At 27.2% G+C, this 19122-nt stretch overlaps 2 protein-coding genes across 2 annotated transcripts; both read right to left on the reverse strand.

The window, feature by feature from the left end:
- Positions 1-2091: 2091 nt before the first annotated feature.
- On the reverse strand, positions 2092-3520 carry LOC114177110 (putative WRKY transcription factor 29). Its single transcript, XM_028062360.2, has 2 exons — positions 3038-3520; positions 2092-2844 (listed from the first exon to the last, which is right to left on the reverse strand). Exons 1-2 carry the CDS (start codon positions 3391-3393, stop codon positions 2289-2291), a joined length of 912 nt encoding a protein of 303 aa, XP_027918161.1. The 5' UTR covers positions 3394-3520; the 3' UTR covers positions 2092-2288.
- A 5075-nt stretch (positions 3521-8595) lies between these two features.
- On the reverse strand, positions 8596-12732 carry LOC114175953 (D111/G-patch domain-containing protein). Its single transcript, XM_028060809.2, has 11 exons — positions 12519-12732; positions 12343-12427; positions 12156-12232; positions 12039-12063; positions 11862-11955; positions 11705-11771; positions 10894-10987; positions 10629-10810; positions 9366-9590; positions 9172-9288; positions 8596-8978 (listed from the first exon to the last, which is right to left on the reverse strand). The coding sequence occupies exons 1-11, from the start codon at positions 12594-12596 to the stop codon at positions 8913-8915; spliced, it is 1110 nt and encodes a 369-aa protein (XP_027916610.1). The 5' UTR covers positions 12597-12732; the 3' UTR covers positions 8596-8912.
- Between the last annotated feature and the right edge of the window lie 6390 nt (positions 12733-19122).

Consider the following 19122-nt stretch of genomic DNA (forward strand, 5'->3'; position numbering starts at 1 on the left):
TAGCCAGCTAAGTGTAGTATGCATTCCCCATGTGCCTGGTTTGGGAACGAATTTTTAAGATCGAGAAGTTTGATGTGATTGGGTGACTTTGGGCGTATATGAATAAAATTCAACAACTTATTTTATTCCAATATTCTTTTTTATTTTATTTCTTTTAATGTGAAATGAAAATATGTTTTTTATAACTTGAAGTCAACATAAAACAAATTTCTATACCTAGCAAACATAAGACTAAACTTACGTATTACATATGTTTTCTTTCAATTTAGCAAGTATACTAAATGATACAAATGAGTATAAGGAAATGCCAGAAATGAATTAGGACTTGTGCAAAGCTTCATAAAGTTTATGATAGCGCAAAATAGGAGAACATATATGCATTCAATATCTTCTAACCAAAAGATACAAACACTCTAAAATAGAATATTTATGTTCTTCCTTTTTATGGATTCAGAGTCTCTGATTCTTCTCCAAGTCAAGATTAGGCCAAAATTAGAGACATAATCCTTGATTCTGTCTTCTAACAATTAAGCTGTTGATTAATAGTCCAAATTCATTAGTAATTAACATATAATAATAAATGCATTTATTTAATTATAGGAAGAATTATTTATATCTTATGTAATTGTTTTTTTTGAAAAGGGGTTTTTTCTTATTGTTTGTTTAATTCAGAAGCAGAGTCTTAGTCAAAAGATTAAAACGAAACAAAAATGAGTTTTACATGAAAACGAAATTGAGAATGACGATATAGTGACCAAAATCCTATCCAAGTGAAAGAAGAAACATGCATAGTAGAAGAACAAGTTGTTAAAAGAATATTTAAAAAAAGAAGAAGAGAGAAAATGAAGGTAAAGCGATAAGTTAGTTTAATGGTAATTGCTCCTACCCAATGGATTTATTGGATAATAAATCAGTTATTACTTTATACATAACAACGAGTAAGTAATTTGTTATTGAAGATTAAATTCAATAACTTGATTGCATATGACATGTTTTTATAAATTTAATATATATATATATATATATATATATATATATATATAAAGTTAAATATATTTTTAGTTCCTAAACTTTGACACAAAAAATTGGAATCCCTTCTTATCTTAAACTTTGATAGAGTCCAAATTTTAATAATGAATAGATATAGTTTTTATATTGACACAAAATTGGGATTTGCTTTTGTCTCAAACTTTTTTTAAAGTATAATAATATTTTGATTCACTCTTAATTATAACTTGAATCACCTTTCAATTATCTATTTTATTTTTGGAGTGGTGTGATATGATAATTTAATGATGATCGGAATGGTAAATTAAGAGTGAGTCAAAAAAAGTGATTCAAAATATCATTATTCAATCTTAAGATGAATATATATAATGCTCCTAACTTAATTTAGTTAATTTTTTTTTCAGGTGTCAAACAACATTTTAGATTTTTACAAAGTTTGACACATTCTAGATCAAATGTTAGTCTAGAATATTGTTTAATACGTAAAATAAATTTAACATTGTTAGATTAAAATGATTATATTCATTATATTTTATTATTTTTTAAGTTTAAGAACTAAAATATATCAAAATTTTAAATAAATTTTAATTTCACCTCTAAGTTTAAAGATACAAATATATTTAATCCAATAAAAAATAATAGAGGTTAAATATATTTTTCCGTTTCTAAACTCACATTATTTTTAAGAATTATGTTTCATTCTTAAATTGAATATATATACTTATTTTAAAATTCTATTTGTCACATTTTAAAATTCATAAAGTATAAGACAAAAAAGATATAGATCAGTTTAAATACAAATTTTAAAAATATATTAAATACGAAAAACATATTTTAACTAAAAAATCATATAGAAAATAAAAGTATATAAATCTATATAATGATAATAATATATATTAGGAAAAATTTTAGTCGGACTGACATTGTGATGACATTAACCTGTAATTAAGTCATACTTAAAGAAGAACTTATTGAACAAATACTGTAAACAACCTCACAAAATGAATCAACATGAACAGTTGAAGAATGAAAGATTCACCGACTACTGAGAAGGGAGCCAAAATAAAAGACGGAAATCAGGTAAAAAAAAAAAGAGAGTAAAATATTGTTTGATGTGGGAATATCTACAAACATAATTGGTATTGCAACATTACAGTGCATGAACCGCAATGTAAAATGGTGGTATATAAACATAACTGCAATTTAAAACACCCAGAAAACTGAGTAGGTCTGGATCTACATTGGCCTTGAAAAAAAGAAAACTCTAAATCAGAAATTTGTCAAGAGTGAGCATAACCATCGGTGAAACCCCCGTCCAGTGCAAAATGCTGGCATTCAAGTCCAATAAGCTTCTCTAGATCTGAGGTTGGAATCCAAGCATCACCAAATTGAGCACCATCATCATCGAACCACTCAAGAAAGTCTTCCTCTTTCTTCAAGTCCATGCTTTGTTGCACACTTGTTACAAGTTTTTCTTCAATGGATTGCACCATCAAAGGTGTCCTGGAGGAACAAGTAGTGTTGTGGTTACGAGTTGTTGGAGGGGGAATGAGGGAATTGTTCTTCCTAGTGGTCCCAGCAAGAGAGTTTCTCCGAGTTGGGTGGGGATGGCTGTGTTCAGCAGTGTAGGTAACCAGAAAAACTGCAGGATCTAAGTGGCTTCTTTCAACCTGTTTCCTCGCCAAACACCCTTTGGAACTGCTGCACCTATAGTAGCTTCTCGGATACGGAGAACCCTTTATTGGTTTCTGTCCATATTTACGCCATGCCCATGCATCGTCCAGACCTTCTGCTGTTGTTACCTGCTTCACCACACTCTTGTTCTGGTTCTTCTTCCTGCAACAACAAATACAACGACAACACGCACCTCGTTATTAGAGAGTTTCGATGATATCTATGATATACAAATTATGGCGAAACTCTTGAAAAACATGCTAAACACAAAATTATACATCAGTTAATTATCGACATGAAAATAATAAGAAGATGAAGATTTTGCGTTTGATTGAATGGAAAATAATTAACATACCCTTTTTTACACTTAGGTGTTGGGGGAGTTTTCAAACCCTGTAGGGCTACTTTGTCTTCCGATGCTTTGAGTTCTTTGACCTGTTGGGGTTCTATGGGGATGGATAGGGAAGTGGTAACGATGGTGTGAGGTGAGAGAGGGTGCAAAACTGGGTAGAAAGGTTTGTAGAGATCTTCGAGATCATCAAGGACCCTGGTGGTTTCTGAGAATTCTGGAAAGCTATCAAGAAGCTCGTCTTGGTCGGAGAAGAAATAAGAAAAATCAGGATTTGGATCGTCCATGGCGGTGGCTTCACCACTGCTTCCTCTCACAATAGCCTCCAAATCCCAATCCCTCAAGCACGCAAATTCATCCATCAAACAACCAACTAACAATAATTATGAAGAAGAAATGAAGGTTGGACCGTGAGACTTGAAACTGAAAAACGAAAGTCAGAAAATTTTTTGGTGAGTGAAGAGGGTGTTGAAGAAATGTCAAACCGAAATGTTTGGCTATATATAGATTGATGAAATGGTAACCAAACCAGTGGGTAGGGTTTTGAATAATGTATGTTCTCTCTTCTCGCTTCAAACTTCAAATTGGCAATAGTATTTTCGTTAGGGTTGACTAACTATAAAGTCAAAATGAGTGCAAGTGGATCATGTGTAGAAAGGATATTTTTTTTTTCAGCAATTCGGTGCTGATCAATTAATAACCTTTTCCCTTTATTTGGGTTCATATAGACGAGTGAATCACAGGGGAATAATAATAATAATAAGACTATTGAATCAGTCTTGTTCTTAAGTCAATTCAATATATGCAATTTGCTTCCAAGGGATCAATAATTTGAACTTTATACACACATGGATAAAGCTTTAGTCTTCACTATGCCCCTTTTTCTCTTTAGCCTCAAAATAACCAAAAGTAATTATGGTGCCGGTATGAAAGGAGTTAGCTAGACACATTATTTATGCGGTATGTTTCTATAATATTTTATGTAACACTTCCTCCACATTCATTGTATTTTAATATTTTTTCTCTCTCTCTGTTCTTTGTTTATCCATTTTTTATTGTAGAAATACATAAACTCCAGTGGGATATATATTAGATGATGTCAGTATATATTATGATATAACCTTTATATTTTAACAGCTAATTAATTAAATGATATTCTTTTTCCTATTTTTCTTCATCCATATTGTGATTGTTACCTAACACAATGTTTTATACAAGAAAAATATTAGAAGATGGTTTTAAGTCTAATTTAACCCTATAAAATTGACTTGTAAGGTGAGATTTGTATATTATCTATATATTATAAATTGACTTTATCTCTAGTCGACGTAGAACTTTCAACAGAAAATTGAATATAAATTTTCATTTTTATTTACGTATATAGCTCTAAAATCTTTTCCATTTTTGGTCGACGAGGGATTTCACTGAATGTAATGTGTGAGTGGTATTGTTGCAGCCAAAGGTTTGGTGTTTATTTGATTACGTTTGAGTTTGAGAAGAATAAATTGGGGATTTTTGATGGAGTCAGTTGGAGTGGGCTAATAATTAGTTACATAACGCACACGTTTCTAGCTCTTTCTTGATATATAGGATGTTAGGGTTGTCACTGTGAATAGCTCCAATCCTTACTTAGATTTGAGACCACACTCTCCTTTTTGGGCACGAAACCACTATGCCATATACTATAAATCCTAGCTAGGAATCTAGCAAAACCGAACTTAATCTCTTCCCTTTTTCATTCTACACTTTAAAGATGTTCCACTCATTTATCACACCTCCAATCCAATGGATTATATATATATATATATATATATATATATATATATATATATGTTTATAAAAAAAGTGTTTTCAGTATAATTTTGCCAATTAAATCCACTTACCATCATAAAAAAAATGCGTCCAAGTCTTATTCGACATCACAAAAACAATTTGTAAAGTAAAATTTGTACCTATTTATATATGATAAATTTGTCTTGTTTTTTTATTTATGTGAGATCTTTAATACACCTTATATATACATATCGAATTTGAAATTAGATATTAATGATTATCTGATAGCAAATGAATAGTAGGTAATTGAAGTCTAACACACGATCAATATTTTTAAAATTAAATTTTGGATGATTTTAATATTATCTTAAAAAATGAACTTTAAGTCTAAGTCTAATGTAATCTTTCAAAACTAATTTTACGAAGTTAAGTTTAAATTTACTACTTAAGAATAATTATGTATGTGATGAAGTTTTGAAGTAAATAGGTTGTTGTCTTATTAATAATAATAATAACAATAAAAAGAAGTAAATAGATTATGCAAGTTGCAAGGATGGTGTAATGTTGGGGGTGTATGGTGTTGAATAGAGTGTTAAATGGAGAAGGACAAAGTAGAGCAAAGAAAAAACAAACACCTTAAAAGCTGAAATGTTGTTTGTTTCGTAAAACGCAGGGAAAGTGGTAGATGCAAATGTGGACTTTTATGGGCAAAGTGGTCCGTCTAGTACACTTCCAAAATATCAAATCAAACGTAACATTTTCATCATATAGCCCAATTTTATGACTTTACTACTTTTGCTTCTTCTGTTCACAATTCACAACACTTCTTAAGATTCAATATTAGGTTATGGGAATAGTTCTTCCTCTGTACCAAGCTGGTTCGCTCACAACTCTATGGTTGGATAAACTTTTTTATAAGAAAATTAATCAAAAAATCAATTACGAATTCCTCATTTAGTTGTTAAATATGAAAATTTATTATTAAAAATGATGCTCAGATTACGTAACAATCATGAAGAAAAATGTCTAGGTAACCTTTTTTATGTAAGTTCTTTTTAATGATGAACAATATTTTTTTTCCTAAAATGTTTTGAAATTTAGTTTTAATTTCTAATTATTTTTAGTGATACGGCATTCACATGGCTCCCACATGTCAGACATTTGTTAGTTTCCGAAAATTTTAAAATATGGTTTTGGTTTCTATAAAAATTCAAGCTTCATTTTACTCCGATAAAATTCGAAAATTTGGTATTAGTTTCCATAAAACTTAAAAGTTTGATTTTGTTCAATTAGTTTATTATCTTATTTGAGTTATTTTTAAATGCATAATATGTTCTCCATACACGTTTGCATTCATCTCACCAGCACGATCAGATATTACAATTTAAATCATAGTTTTCCGTACATTTAGAAACTAGTTACCAGATTGGTTTAATCAAATCTCAAATAAAGAATAATTTCCTACTTTTACTGAATTTGGATGTAGTGATATTTAAGGAGAAATGCTAGCAATTCATTTTCTTTCACATTTGATTGAGCATGCTTTTTATCATTAATTGTAATTTAATGAAAATAACAAGAAAAAATGAATCTCAATCTTAATTTTGTTGGTTTTCATAAATTTTATGACTCACTTCTTAATTACATGAAGGTTCATATGAACAACTTTGGGTCAATAAGAATAAAGATGAATTTATTGTAACGTGTCTTAGACTCATCCCTACCAATAATCTTACTAAGTTGTGATTATTGTGCTGTGTAGGTTTAAGAATTTCTTAATATATTATATTTGAATCAAAACCTTTTAATTTTAGAATTAATTGGATCATTCGGAATAAACAGAGTAAGGTTTAAAATATCACATTCGGAATTTGCTTCATTGAAATTGAAAATTTCGCAAATCACTTCACTTTGGCAATGATGTCGTCCCCTGTTTTTCTTTATGGTGTTGTTACTGTCAAAGTACACATTAGGAGCCGACGTGAGATTGACTATTTCAAGATGACTTTTGAAGTAAAAATTTATATTTAATTTAATGTTTAACAGATATAAAATTTATATTTTATCTCCGTTAGAAAATGGAAACAAACTCGTACTTATGTTTTTTTCTCTATTATTTTAAATATTAATCTCTATTATTTTAAATATTAATTAAATAATTTTTAGAAAATAAAAATCATCGAAGAAAACATCATAATATCTATGGTATTCATGATAAAAAGATATACAATTTTTTCAACATTAAATTAAATATTAAAAATAAATTATAATTATATAAAAATGAAATAATAATTAAATGAAAGTTAAATAATTGCATAAAAGTGTAAAAACCTAATAATGTGTACTTAATGATCAAAGATAAATTGATACAAATCTTATAAACTATCTAAAAAATTAAAAAGATCATAGTCCCTAAAGTTAAATTCAAAATTAAATTTATAGTTGTTTTAATTACGATAAGTTTTCTATATTTCAAAGTTAGAATACATTAATATAAACAGTTCAAGTGTCACCTTAAAATTTCACTTTAACACATGAAAAAAATTACATCAGATTAAAAAATTATAATTACATCAGATTAAAAAGATTATAATTATTTATTTTTAAAATTCGACAAAATTCGAAAATTGGCCTGTTAAGTATGTTTTTAGTCCTTAAACTTTGATCTAAAATTGGAATTCATCCCTGGTCGAAACTTTGATAAATTTTGGTCCCTAAACTTTAAAAATAAATGAATATAGTCCTTTTAACTAAATTTTGTTAACTTTTTTTTAGGTTTTGAATACATTTCTCAGTAAATATTGAGCCGAGAATGTGTCAAACGGCATAAATAACTCCAATATTTACTTAGAAATGCGTTCAAAACCTTAAAAAAAGTTAATAAAGTTGGGTTAAAAGAACTATATTCATTCATTTTTAAAGTTTAGGGACCGAAATTTATCAAAGTTTCGACCAGAGACAAATTCCAATTTTAGACCAAAGTTCAGAAACTAAAAACATACTTAATCCTAAAATTTATGAAATTTTGTTGGTCCATCCAACATAACAATTGTCTCATGGGTTTACAAATTGATCCAAAAAACAAAATCTTAAAAAATTTATATAAATATTATAACAATTATTGTATATTTATCAAAATTAGATCTTTCGTGAAACCATAAAAATAAATTATATCTAAACTATAAAAAAAAATTATAACAATTAATAAAAAATAAAAGATTTAAGCAGAGTAAAAGAAAAAAAATATATAAAACAATTTTTGTCTAACTAAATATCAAAATATGATAAAAGAAAATTTTACGAAAGTACAGACCAGTTCGTCTTTTCCTATAATTGAAAGTTATACAAAACAGGTACAACAGGTCAGCAAATCGAAAACTCCACTTGTATGACACTTTTTCTTGCAGAATAAAGGACTTAGTTGCATTATCCTGTATTCTCATCCCTAAACCGAATTCATTTATCGTCCCAGACCACATAGTCCTTTCACCTATATTAAAAATTGAAAAGGAAGATTATGGTATTTATATAAACAGATATTTCATCAATTGGAACTTTCCATCGTATTTAAAGTAATTGAAATGTTTTAACAGTGACAATTTTTAACAAACTATATCACAATATAATATTTTTAAGACTATTATATAATGGAAAATACTAAATTAAATGATATTTAGAAAATAAAAATTAATCATGCACATGTTTTCTAGTGGTAAGTCTAATTATTGGAAGAGAAGAGTAGACATAAAAATAAAAAAAATAAATAAAAAACCTTCGATGCATGTTCCAGATTTTCATTCGAAAGGAATATGTATGAAGCTTCTAGATAAATAAAAATTAAGTACGAATCAAAAGGAACCCCTTTTGAGGATTCCATGTTCATCCATCACTCTAATGAGTACACATTATTTTACTATGGAATCCGGTTACACACGCTCTCGATTACAAATTTTTAAACTCGCAAAAAATGTAAATTAAATTTCATAAAATGCTATTTAAATAATACAACATACGTTGATAAAGATAACCAATGAAAAGCTACCTAAACCCTTTCTCTCCCAATAAATATAATGAATTAGAAAGGTCAAGAAAAAGACGTATCAAAATTTCAGCTTTTCTTTGATGCCAATCGCACTCTTTTGCCTTCGATACAGAACTTCCTACTACCTGTCAGCTGCAATAAAGGAAAAAATCATGTCAAAACGCGGAGGACTATGCAACTAATAACACGGATATTACCAAAGCAAGGAATGCCAAGTATAATATCCACGATTCCATATCCCAGATTTACAAATATTAGATGACTGCAACAATATTTCAAGCATCATACATTTCTTCTGTCAAGAAAAGGTTGCCAGAAGCACTACCTTTTGCCGTAAGTAAGCAATAGCCTCTCTCTTTGAAGAAAAGTCAGACAAAACCGAAGATGAATGTTCATCAATAACAACTTTGAGCTGTTTCAGTTTCAATGATTCTCCAGGCACCTGAAGTTAATCAGGAAGTGATCGGTCACGAATTTATTAAGGGGAAAAATATTTGCAACACAAAAAATAGGACTCACCTGCTGTAAAATCTTTTTGCACAACTTTTTCAGCTTCACCTTGCATTCAAGGATCTTTTCTACTTTAACCAAGTCATCATGGGCTTGTTTTTCAAGGGAATCCGTGTCAGCAGAATCTTCATCACTATCATCAAAGGATGTCTTTTTACCCTGATAATAGCAACCAGCTATTTTCTTTGTTTTGTCCTTGATCCCTAGTCCTTGCTTCCCCGTTGTGGATTTCTCCTGGAGAACAATTACTGTATAATTAAATATATTGCTATATAATTCATTACACCCAACAGGTTTGGATACGAAATTATTACCACAATATAGCCCTAGGGTTTTATGACACCCATTAACTGAAACCAAACACTTTGCGTATCGAGTGTTTGGGTCAAACCCAACACAATCAAACTCATTGTTCATTGGGTAGGGTATTTTTTTGGTGCTTAAACTCATGAACTCAACCCAACTCAACCCATCATTATATAACATTCTTAATTTTAATTTATTATTTGTATATTTTTATAAAAATAAAAATTGAAAAAAATCACATTAAACATCATTTTCGTTCTTTTTCCCTACTTTCCTTACTCAAACATAACTTGGAGCATCTATAGTAGAGAACATTAATGGGTTATTTAACTGCTTTTTGCAAATCTTAGTCTTCCACGTCATGTTTTAGAACCCTATCTAATTTTTACTTCAATGATAAACTCACTAACTATAAGCTTAACTTTCTCTAAAACTACTACTTTCTGTACAAAAGGGAAATATCTTTTTCATTTGTAAGAACAAGCTCTTACACATAAATAGTTCTTATTCACTGACTCCAAAGCAAACGTCATGAAAAACAAGTTCATAGCCTACAAACTAAATTTTGAACCGACTTCTCATATATACGTCAAAACAAAATACATATATAATATAAATAGTTGACAATTGTATCAAAATGAATTGGTAAAGGAAAAAATAGTATTTTTTTTTAAATTGTAAAACAATTTTTATTTTCTGAGAACTAAATTTTCCAATTCAACTCTATCCACTATTGATCAAAGTTGATACACTTTGGACTTGATAATTGACAATCCAGCCCAACCAAACCCAACCCCACCTAACCAATAACACCCGTAATATCAGTCGAGTACCGCCAGAACCATCTTAATATTGGACATCACAGGTGACTATATTACTGTTATCATTTGACATAAATGAAATAAACAGAAGTGACTATACTACCACTACGTGTAACAAGTTCAATAGCAACAAGAGGTCACATACCTGGACTAGATTATAAAGGTTTTCTTGATCCTCTTCATGAAAAGCAGTTCTCTCTGCCCTATTTTTTACAGTTTCAGATGTCATAGACCTTTTCTTTTTCAACTCAGCTCCTAGAAATCCACCAGAGACAAAACCATACTTGTAGCCCCACCAATCTGGAGGTATAGCGGGATATTTGCTTTCTGTACCAATGCAGTATCTAAATATCATATGTGAAGCCAATCAACATGAATAGCACAAACTAAATTTCGGTTGAATAGTATACCTTCAACTTCAAAATTGTGAATTTCAGATGACTTCGACATGTCCAGCTCACCATCAGAATTATCAGTAACCCCAGATATGTCACCCTTTTTAACCTATCACCAACATCATAGAAGTAAGCAAACAATGACAAGCTTGTATGAAATAAAACTGCAAAACACATTTAAGAAGCTAGAATATAGAAAATGCTACCACCATTAGCTTAATATTTTAATTTTAAAGATTTAAAGTATCAAGACTTTTCAAAAAGATAAAAAGAAGCACAAGGGGCATCTAATACTCAAGCATCCCTTCATGCAACGAAATTTGAGAATATTGCAATATACGGTAAGTCTGTGTCTAAACTAAGTATACTGGAACAAAAATTGAACTTTCTCGAATACCAGAGTTATAATTCAAATATATATATATATATATATGAAATAGTAAATAGGTGTTCTAGGTTCATCGAATAAACATAAAAGCAAATTTATTGAAAGAATAAAAAAAAACTAAAATAACAAAGTAGATATGCAAACATGAACATTGATTAGTAAATACACTAGCTAATGCCCGACCCCAATCCCATTCCCACAATTCTAGTGATAGTGATTCGTCCAATTCAGCAACTGGAGGTGTGTCATGCACCTGATTTCAAATGTAAACAAAACGCATTTCATTTATTCAACTATATCAGCCACTACATTAAAATAATAATAATAATAAAACACTACAACATCACATAGCGGTAACACGGCATGTTAGCATCACCACACAGGTTGTTAAAATGTGAGTAAATGGTGGTGAATCCAGCATCGAGAATTGGAACTTACAAGAATTCCTTCGAGATCCTTCATGGAATATTGCGAGACAAGCTTTCCCCTCTCTCTTCTCTTGTATCTGAAACAAAGTAAAGTTAAAATCGTGGACAACTAAATCAAGACTACACAACAACATAAATCACAAATCGTAAATAAAAGAGAAACACACCTTCCCTGAGGCCTTGTAGTTTTGGAGACAGAATCATTATTATCAACAGGAACATTAGCCTTGGTTTCCACCTTAGGTGCGTTTTCCTCAATGTCTAACAATGTTCGCAAAACACAATCCTCAAACACAATCAAGTGGGAAAATCACAGACGGGGCACGAATATGATATGATTATACCTTTGTCATGTGATTGCGGCGCTTGCTATACAGATCACACAGAAAAAATAAGATCTCAGCGAAGAGCAACAAAATTTGAACGAACACGAAAAAAAAAAACGTGAGGAAGAAACATACAACTTTCAATCTCTTGAGTATATTATCAAATTGAGTGGTGTCAAAGGCCCATTGGTTTGGCTTCTCAAGGCCAATACCTGTATAATTGAATTTATAAGCGAATAAGCATAGTGATTGCAAGAGAGATAAAAAGGAAAAGTAAGATTGAAAAGAAAAAACAAAAAAAAAAAAAAGAGGAAGAAGAAACCAGTAGTGTCTTGTTTGTTTTGGACTCGAACGTGTCCTTTGATCCCCTGCTTCTCTTTTCCGAGACCTTCTCCTTCTTCCCAACCCTAACATTATACATAATACACTTGCACTCAATAAATATGTGTAAAGTACAGAGAATGAATTAAAAGGTGGAATGAGAGAAGGAGGATTCACCATTTGCTTCATAAGGCGAAAAGCAGCGGATTGCCTGGCGACACCAACGTAACAGAGAGGGGATTCAGGCGCCGCCATGGCTCCCACCGTACACCGCCGCTGCTGTCTTTTTTTCTTTCACTTCTTCTCCTTCGAGTGCTTTACTTCAGAAACCCCAAACACAGCCTCTCCCACCAACCACTGCTCGCTAAGGGTTTTCGTTTTGCTTTGCCTTTCTTTCTTTTTTTTTTTGTTAGAGGTTAGGTTTCACTCGGTTGGTTCATGGGTCATGGGCTTCCCTTAGCCCATATCATTCTCTACATAACGGACCTACACTTCCATATTTTCTTTCCGGACCTTATAAATATTAAAATTCTCATCTTACGTAATCCACAAATCAAAAATGTCTTGTGATTTACAAAAAGGTTTTAATATTATAATTTAAAAGTAATTTTTAATTTTTGAATTACACAATTTAAAAATTTAGTTTTTTTAAAAAAACTTAATTATGCAATTCGAAAATTAATTTTTATTTCTGAATTAAAAATTCTAAAACTTGTTTTTAACTTCAGATTGTGTAATTTAAAAGAGAGTTTCTGAATTTCAAAATGCAGAATTTGAAAGTATTTTTCTCCATTACTCACAAAATATTTTATCTTCCGCTTGACTCACATTCACTATCACAATTCTTGTTTACACTTCATCTTCAACTGCTTAAGGAGAAAAGCATTCTATTTCCTGAAGTTTACACAATTGGCCTCTACACCACCATTTGAATACGCTAAAAGCAGTTTCCTGAAGTATTCTTTTTTTAAGACAAAATAATTTTCAAATTATATAATTAAAAATTAAAAATGATTTTCAAATTATATAATTTAAAAAATATTTTTTAATTTTCAAATTACACAATTCAAAAAAATATATAAAATAAGAGTCTTGATATGGAAATGTAGAAAGATATCCTTACTCAACATTGCTGCCTTTGTAGTTATTATGGGCTGGTTCCAGCTCTTCACATTAAAACTAAAATGAGAAATCCAGTAAGAATACGAAAAACAGAAAGTTTAATAAACTGTTCACTGAAAAAATTAAAAACTTACTTTTATTAGTTTAATTCTCACACACGTTCTTAACACGAAAGAAAAATATACAATTTCACTTTTCAGTTTAATCAATGAATTTTTGTTCACTTGTTTATTGGTTATAAAGTCTGTTAATTTGTTTTACTGGGATTGATTACCATGAAACTTGATGTGTCTTTTTATTCAAGTTGATCAAACTCGAACTGATAATACCTTTTAAAAAAAATTGTCATGTGTTATTCTATAAATTAGATTTTTTGAATTTTTTGTCTTTTTATTTGGTTTTATTGAGATTATTGTCCGTGTACTATTTTGTTTTCATTTTCATTATTTCATTATAATAGATTCATGACTCAACCTAAATATTGTTAATTTGAACTAATTCTAGGGACGTTGACCAGGGCATCAGTCAAAAGCTTTGAAAAAATTATTCAAACAAGTTGTGATGTGAGCATGAAGAAAAAATTTCAACTCCTTTATGTTTGGAAAATGATAGAGTAACATCTATTTATTGACAACTTCTCTCACAATTTGACGTGGCATTGAAAGAAAAAAAAGCAGAAAGTGCGAGTGCAAACTGATGAACAGAAGAACATCTTGTTCCTTTTTTAACCGCGCTAGTATTCGTCTTAATCATTGTTCTTCGTATTGAAACCTTATTTTTTCTGAAAACCCCTCTTCTTCTTCGTCCCAACGTGTGGGTTTTCTAAAAACCTTATTTTTTTTAAAAACCTTCCTCCTTCTTCTTTGTCCCAACTGTGTGGGTTTTCTAAAAATCATATTTTTCTAAAAACTCCTCTTCTTCTTCATCCCAACTGTGTGGGTTTTCTAAAAATCATATTTTTTTAACAACACATCTTCTTCTTCGTCCCAACGGTGAGGGTGTTTTCACTGGAAATGAATTTTTCTTTCTTCGATTAATTCAGTAGTGACACTTTTATGCATTGAATTAATGTGCTAAAGTTAAATTTTCATACTCTTATTTCTTCGAGTGAGTCCAAATTTGTCTCTCTTTGTGTTTTGAAAAAGTAAAATAAAGGTGAGAAAAGTGTAAAAATAAATAATTCAAGAAGTTAATAAAAATAGGAATTAAAAAAAATTAAGAAAAGTGAGAAATTAGAATTTAAGAAAAATAATTTAAAACATTGAGGGAAGAACGCATTATGATGTTTAAAATCTCACAAAATAAAATACAAGAACATAATTAGAGTTTCAAAAGCAATTTATGAAGTTGATAATAGCTTAAAAAAATATAAAAAAAATTGAGAAAATTAAATTCAATAAAAGAACAATAAGTAAAAAAAAAATTGTAAAAATAAATAATTAAGAAGATAATGAAAACAATGAGTTATAAAGAAATTAAGAAAATTGAGAAAATGAAAATAAGAAAAAGATTTTAAAAACTTTAAGAGAAAAACTTAATATAATGATTAAAATATTCCAAGACAAAATTCAAGAACACAATTAGAGATTAAAAAATGATCAAGAAGATGATAAAAACTTTTAAAAAGAATTAAAAAAAATAAAATAAAATTCAAGAAAAGAACAATAACTAAAAAAAGTGTAAAAATAAATAATTCAAGAAGTTAATGAGAATGACGAGTTAAAAAGAATTAAGAAACGTGAGAAAATAGAATTAAGAAAAAAAATTAAAAACTTTAAGAGAAGAACTGAATATATATATATATATATATATATATATATATATATATATATATATATATATTGATTAAAATTTTTCAAGACAAAATTCAAGAATACAATTAGAGATTAAAAAAGATCAAGAAAATCATAACAACTTTAAAAAATAATTAAAAAAAAATTCAAGAAAAGAACAATAAGTAAAAAAAGTGTAAAAATATATAATTCAAAAAGTTAATGAAAATGAGGAATTAAAAAAATTAAGAAAAGTGAGAAAATAGAATTCAAGAAAAAGATTTTAAAAACTTTGAAATAAGAACTCATTATGATGTTTAAAATTTCACAAAATAAAATAAAATACAAGAAGATAATAAGAGTTTCAAAAGCAACTTATGAAGTTGATAAAAACTTTAAAAAAACAATTTCAAACAAATTGAGAAAAGTAAATTCAAGAAAAGAATAATAAGTAAAAAATGTGTAAAAATAAATAATTCAAAAAAGTAATGAAAACATTGAGTTATAAAGAAATTAAGAAAAGTGAGAAAATGAAAATCAAGAAAAAAAATAAAAACTTTAAGAGAATAACTCATTATGATGATAAAAATTTTCAAGACAAAATTCAAGAATACAATTAAAAATTAAAAAAGGCTAAAGAAGATGATAACAACTTTAAAAAAAAAGAAAAAAAAAAGAAAATAGAATTCAAAAAAAGAATAATAACTAAAAAAAGTGTAAAAAATAATAATTCAAGAAGTTAATCAAAATGACGAGTTAAAAAAATTAAGAAAAGTAAGAAAAAAGAATTAAAGAAAAAGATTTTTAATACTTTAAGAGAAGAACTTAATATGATGATTTAAATTTTTCAACACAAAATTCAATAATACAATTAGAGATTAAAAAAGGATCAAGAAACACAAAATTCAATAATACAATTAGAGATTAAAAAAGGATCAAGAAGATGATAACAACTTTAAAAAAGAAATAAAAAAAGTAAATAAAAGTCAAGAAAATAACAATAAGTAAAAAAATTGTAAAAATAAATAATTCAAGAAGTTAATGAAAATGAGGAGTTAAAAAAAATAGAGAAAAGTGAGAAAATAGAATTCAAGAAAAATAATTTAAAAACTTTGAGAGAATAACTCATTATGACGTTTAAAATTTCACAAAATAAAATACAAGAAGATAATTAGAGTTTCAAAAGCAACTTATGAAGTTGATAAAAACTTAAAAAAAATTCAAAAAATTGAGAAAATAAAATTCAATAAGAATAATAAATAAAAATAATCATTTTTAAGAAGTTAATGAAAACAATGAGTTATAAAGAAATTAAGAAAATTGAGAAAATGCATATCAAGAAAAGGATTTTAAAAACTTTATGAGAAGAACTCACTATGATGATTAAAAATTTTCAAGACAAAATTCAAGAATACAATTATAGAATAAACAAGGATGAAGAAGATGATAACAACTTTAAAAAAAATTCAAAAAAAATAAGAAAAAAAAAATTCAAGAACCGAACAATAACTAAAAAAAGTGTAAAAATAAATAATTCAAGAAGTTAATAAAAATGAGGAGTAATAAAGAAATTAAGAAAATTGAGAAAATGGAAATCAAGAAAAATATTTTAAAAAATTTAAGAGAAAAACACAATATGATGATTTAAAATTTTCAAGACAAAATTCAAGAGCACAATTAAAGATTATAAAAAGATCAAGAAGATCATATCAACTTTAAAAACAATTCAAAAAATAAAATAAAATAAAATTCAAGAAAAAAAAAAGTAAAAAAAAAAGTGTAAAAATAAATAATTCAAGAAGTTAATGAAAACGAGGAGTTTAAAAAAAATTAAGAAAAATGAAAAAATAGAATTCAAGAAAAAGAATTTAAAAATTTTGAGAGAAGAACTCACTATGATATTTAAAATTTCACAAAATAAAATATAAGAAGAAAATTAGAGTTTCAAAAGCAACTTATGAAGTTGATAAAAATTTAAAAAAAAATCAAAAAATTTTAGAAAATAAAATTCGATAAAAGAATAATGAATAAAAAAAGAATAAAAATAATCAATTCAAGAAGTTAATGAAAACAATGAGTTATAAAGAAATTAAAAAAATTGAGAAAAATGGAAATCAAGAAAAAGGTTTAAAAACTTTAAGAGGAGAACTCAATATGATGATTAAAATTTTTCAAGACAAAATTTAAGAACACAATTAGAGATTAAAAAAGGATAAAGAAGATGATAACAACTTTAAAAAAGAATTCAAAAAAAATAAGAAAATAAAATTCAAGAAAAGAACAATAACTAAAAAAAGTGTACAAAATAAATAATTCAAAAAGTTAATAAAAATGACGAGTTAAAAAAATTAGAAAAGTGAGAAAATAGAATTAAAGAAATTTTTTAAAAAAACTTTAAGAGAATAACTCAATATGATGATTCAAATTTTACAAAAATAAATTCAAGAACATAATTAGAGATTTAAAAAGGATTAGGAAGTACATAACAACTTTAAAAAATAATTCAAAAAGTTAAAGAAAGTAAAATTCAAGAAAAGAAAAATAAGTAACGAAAGTTTAAAAATAAGTAATTCAAAAAGTTAATGAAAATGAAGAGTTTAAAAAAATTAAGAAAAGTGAGAAAATAGAATTCAAGAAAAAAAATTTAAAAACTTTAAGAGAAGAATTCAATATGATAAGTAAAATTTTACAATAACAATTTCAAGAACATAATTAGAGATTTGAACATAACGAAGAAGTTCATAACAACTTTAAAAAAGAATTCAAAAATTTAAGAAAATAAAATTCAAGAAAAGATAAATAAGTAAAGAAAGTGTAAAAATAAGTAATTCAAGAAGTTAATGAAAATGAAGAATTCAAAAAAATCAAGAAAAGTGAGGAAATATATTTCAAGAAAAAGAATTTAAAAACTTTAAGAGGGAAACTCAATATGATGAGTAAAATTTTACAAAAACAAATTCAATAACATAATTAAAGGTTTGAAAAGGATGAAGACAAATTATAATTGAAGAAGATAATGAAAATGAGTAGTTTAAAAAAAATAAGAAAAGTTAGAAAATAGAATTCAAGAAAAAAGAATTTAAATACTTCAAGAGAAGAACACAATATGACAAGTAAAATTTTACAAAAACAAATTCAAGAACATAATTACAGATTTGAAAAGGATTAAGAAGTTGATAAAAACTTTAAAAAAGAATTCAAAAAGTTTAAGAAAATAAAAATCAAGAAAAGAAAAATAAGTAAAGAAAATGCAAAAATAAGTAATACAAGAAGTTAATGAAAATGAAATGTTTAAAAAAATTAAGAAAAGTGAGAAAATAGAATTTAAAAAAAAGAATTTAAAAACTTTAAATAAGAACTCAACATGATGATTATAATTTTACAAAGAAAAATTAAACAAAATTTTTAGAGTTTAAAAAATGATCAAGAAGTTGACAAAAACTTTAAAAAAGAATTCAAAAAAATTTAAAAAAAATTGAAAAAATAAAAATAAGTAAAGAAAATGTAAAAATAAGTAATTCAATAAGTTAATGAAAATGAAGAGTTTAAAAAAATTAGGAAAAGTGAGAAAATAGATTTAAAGAAAAAGAATTTAAAAACTTTAAGAGAAGAACTCAATATCATGAGTAAAATTTTACAAAAACAATTTCAAAAACATAATTAGAGATTTGAAAAGGATTAAGAAGTTGATAAAAACTTTAAAAAAGGATTCAAAAAGTTTAAGAAAATGAAATTCAAGAAAAGATAAGTAAAGAAAGTGTAAAAATAAATAATTCAAGAAGTTAATGAAAATGAAGAGTTTAAAAAATTAGGAAAAGTGAGAAAATAGATTTCAATAAAAATAATTTAAAAAATTTAAGATAAGAACTCAATATGATGAGTAAATA

The sequence above is a fragment of the Vigna unguiculata genome, chromosome 3, assembly GCF_037176805.1.
Source record: "Vigna unguiculata cultivar grain cowpea cultivar isolate G323 ecotype 2 chromosome 3, ASM3717680v1, whole genome shotgun sequence".
In the NCBI taxonomy this organism is placed as follows: Eukaryota; Viridiplantae; Streptophyta; class Magnoliopsida; order Fabales; family Fabaceae; genus Vigna; species Vigna unguiculata.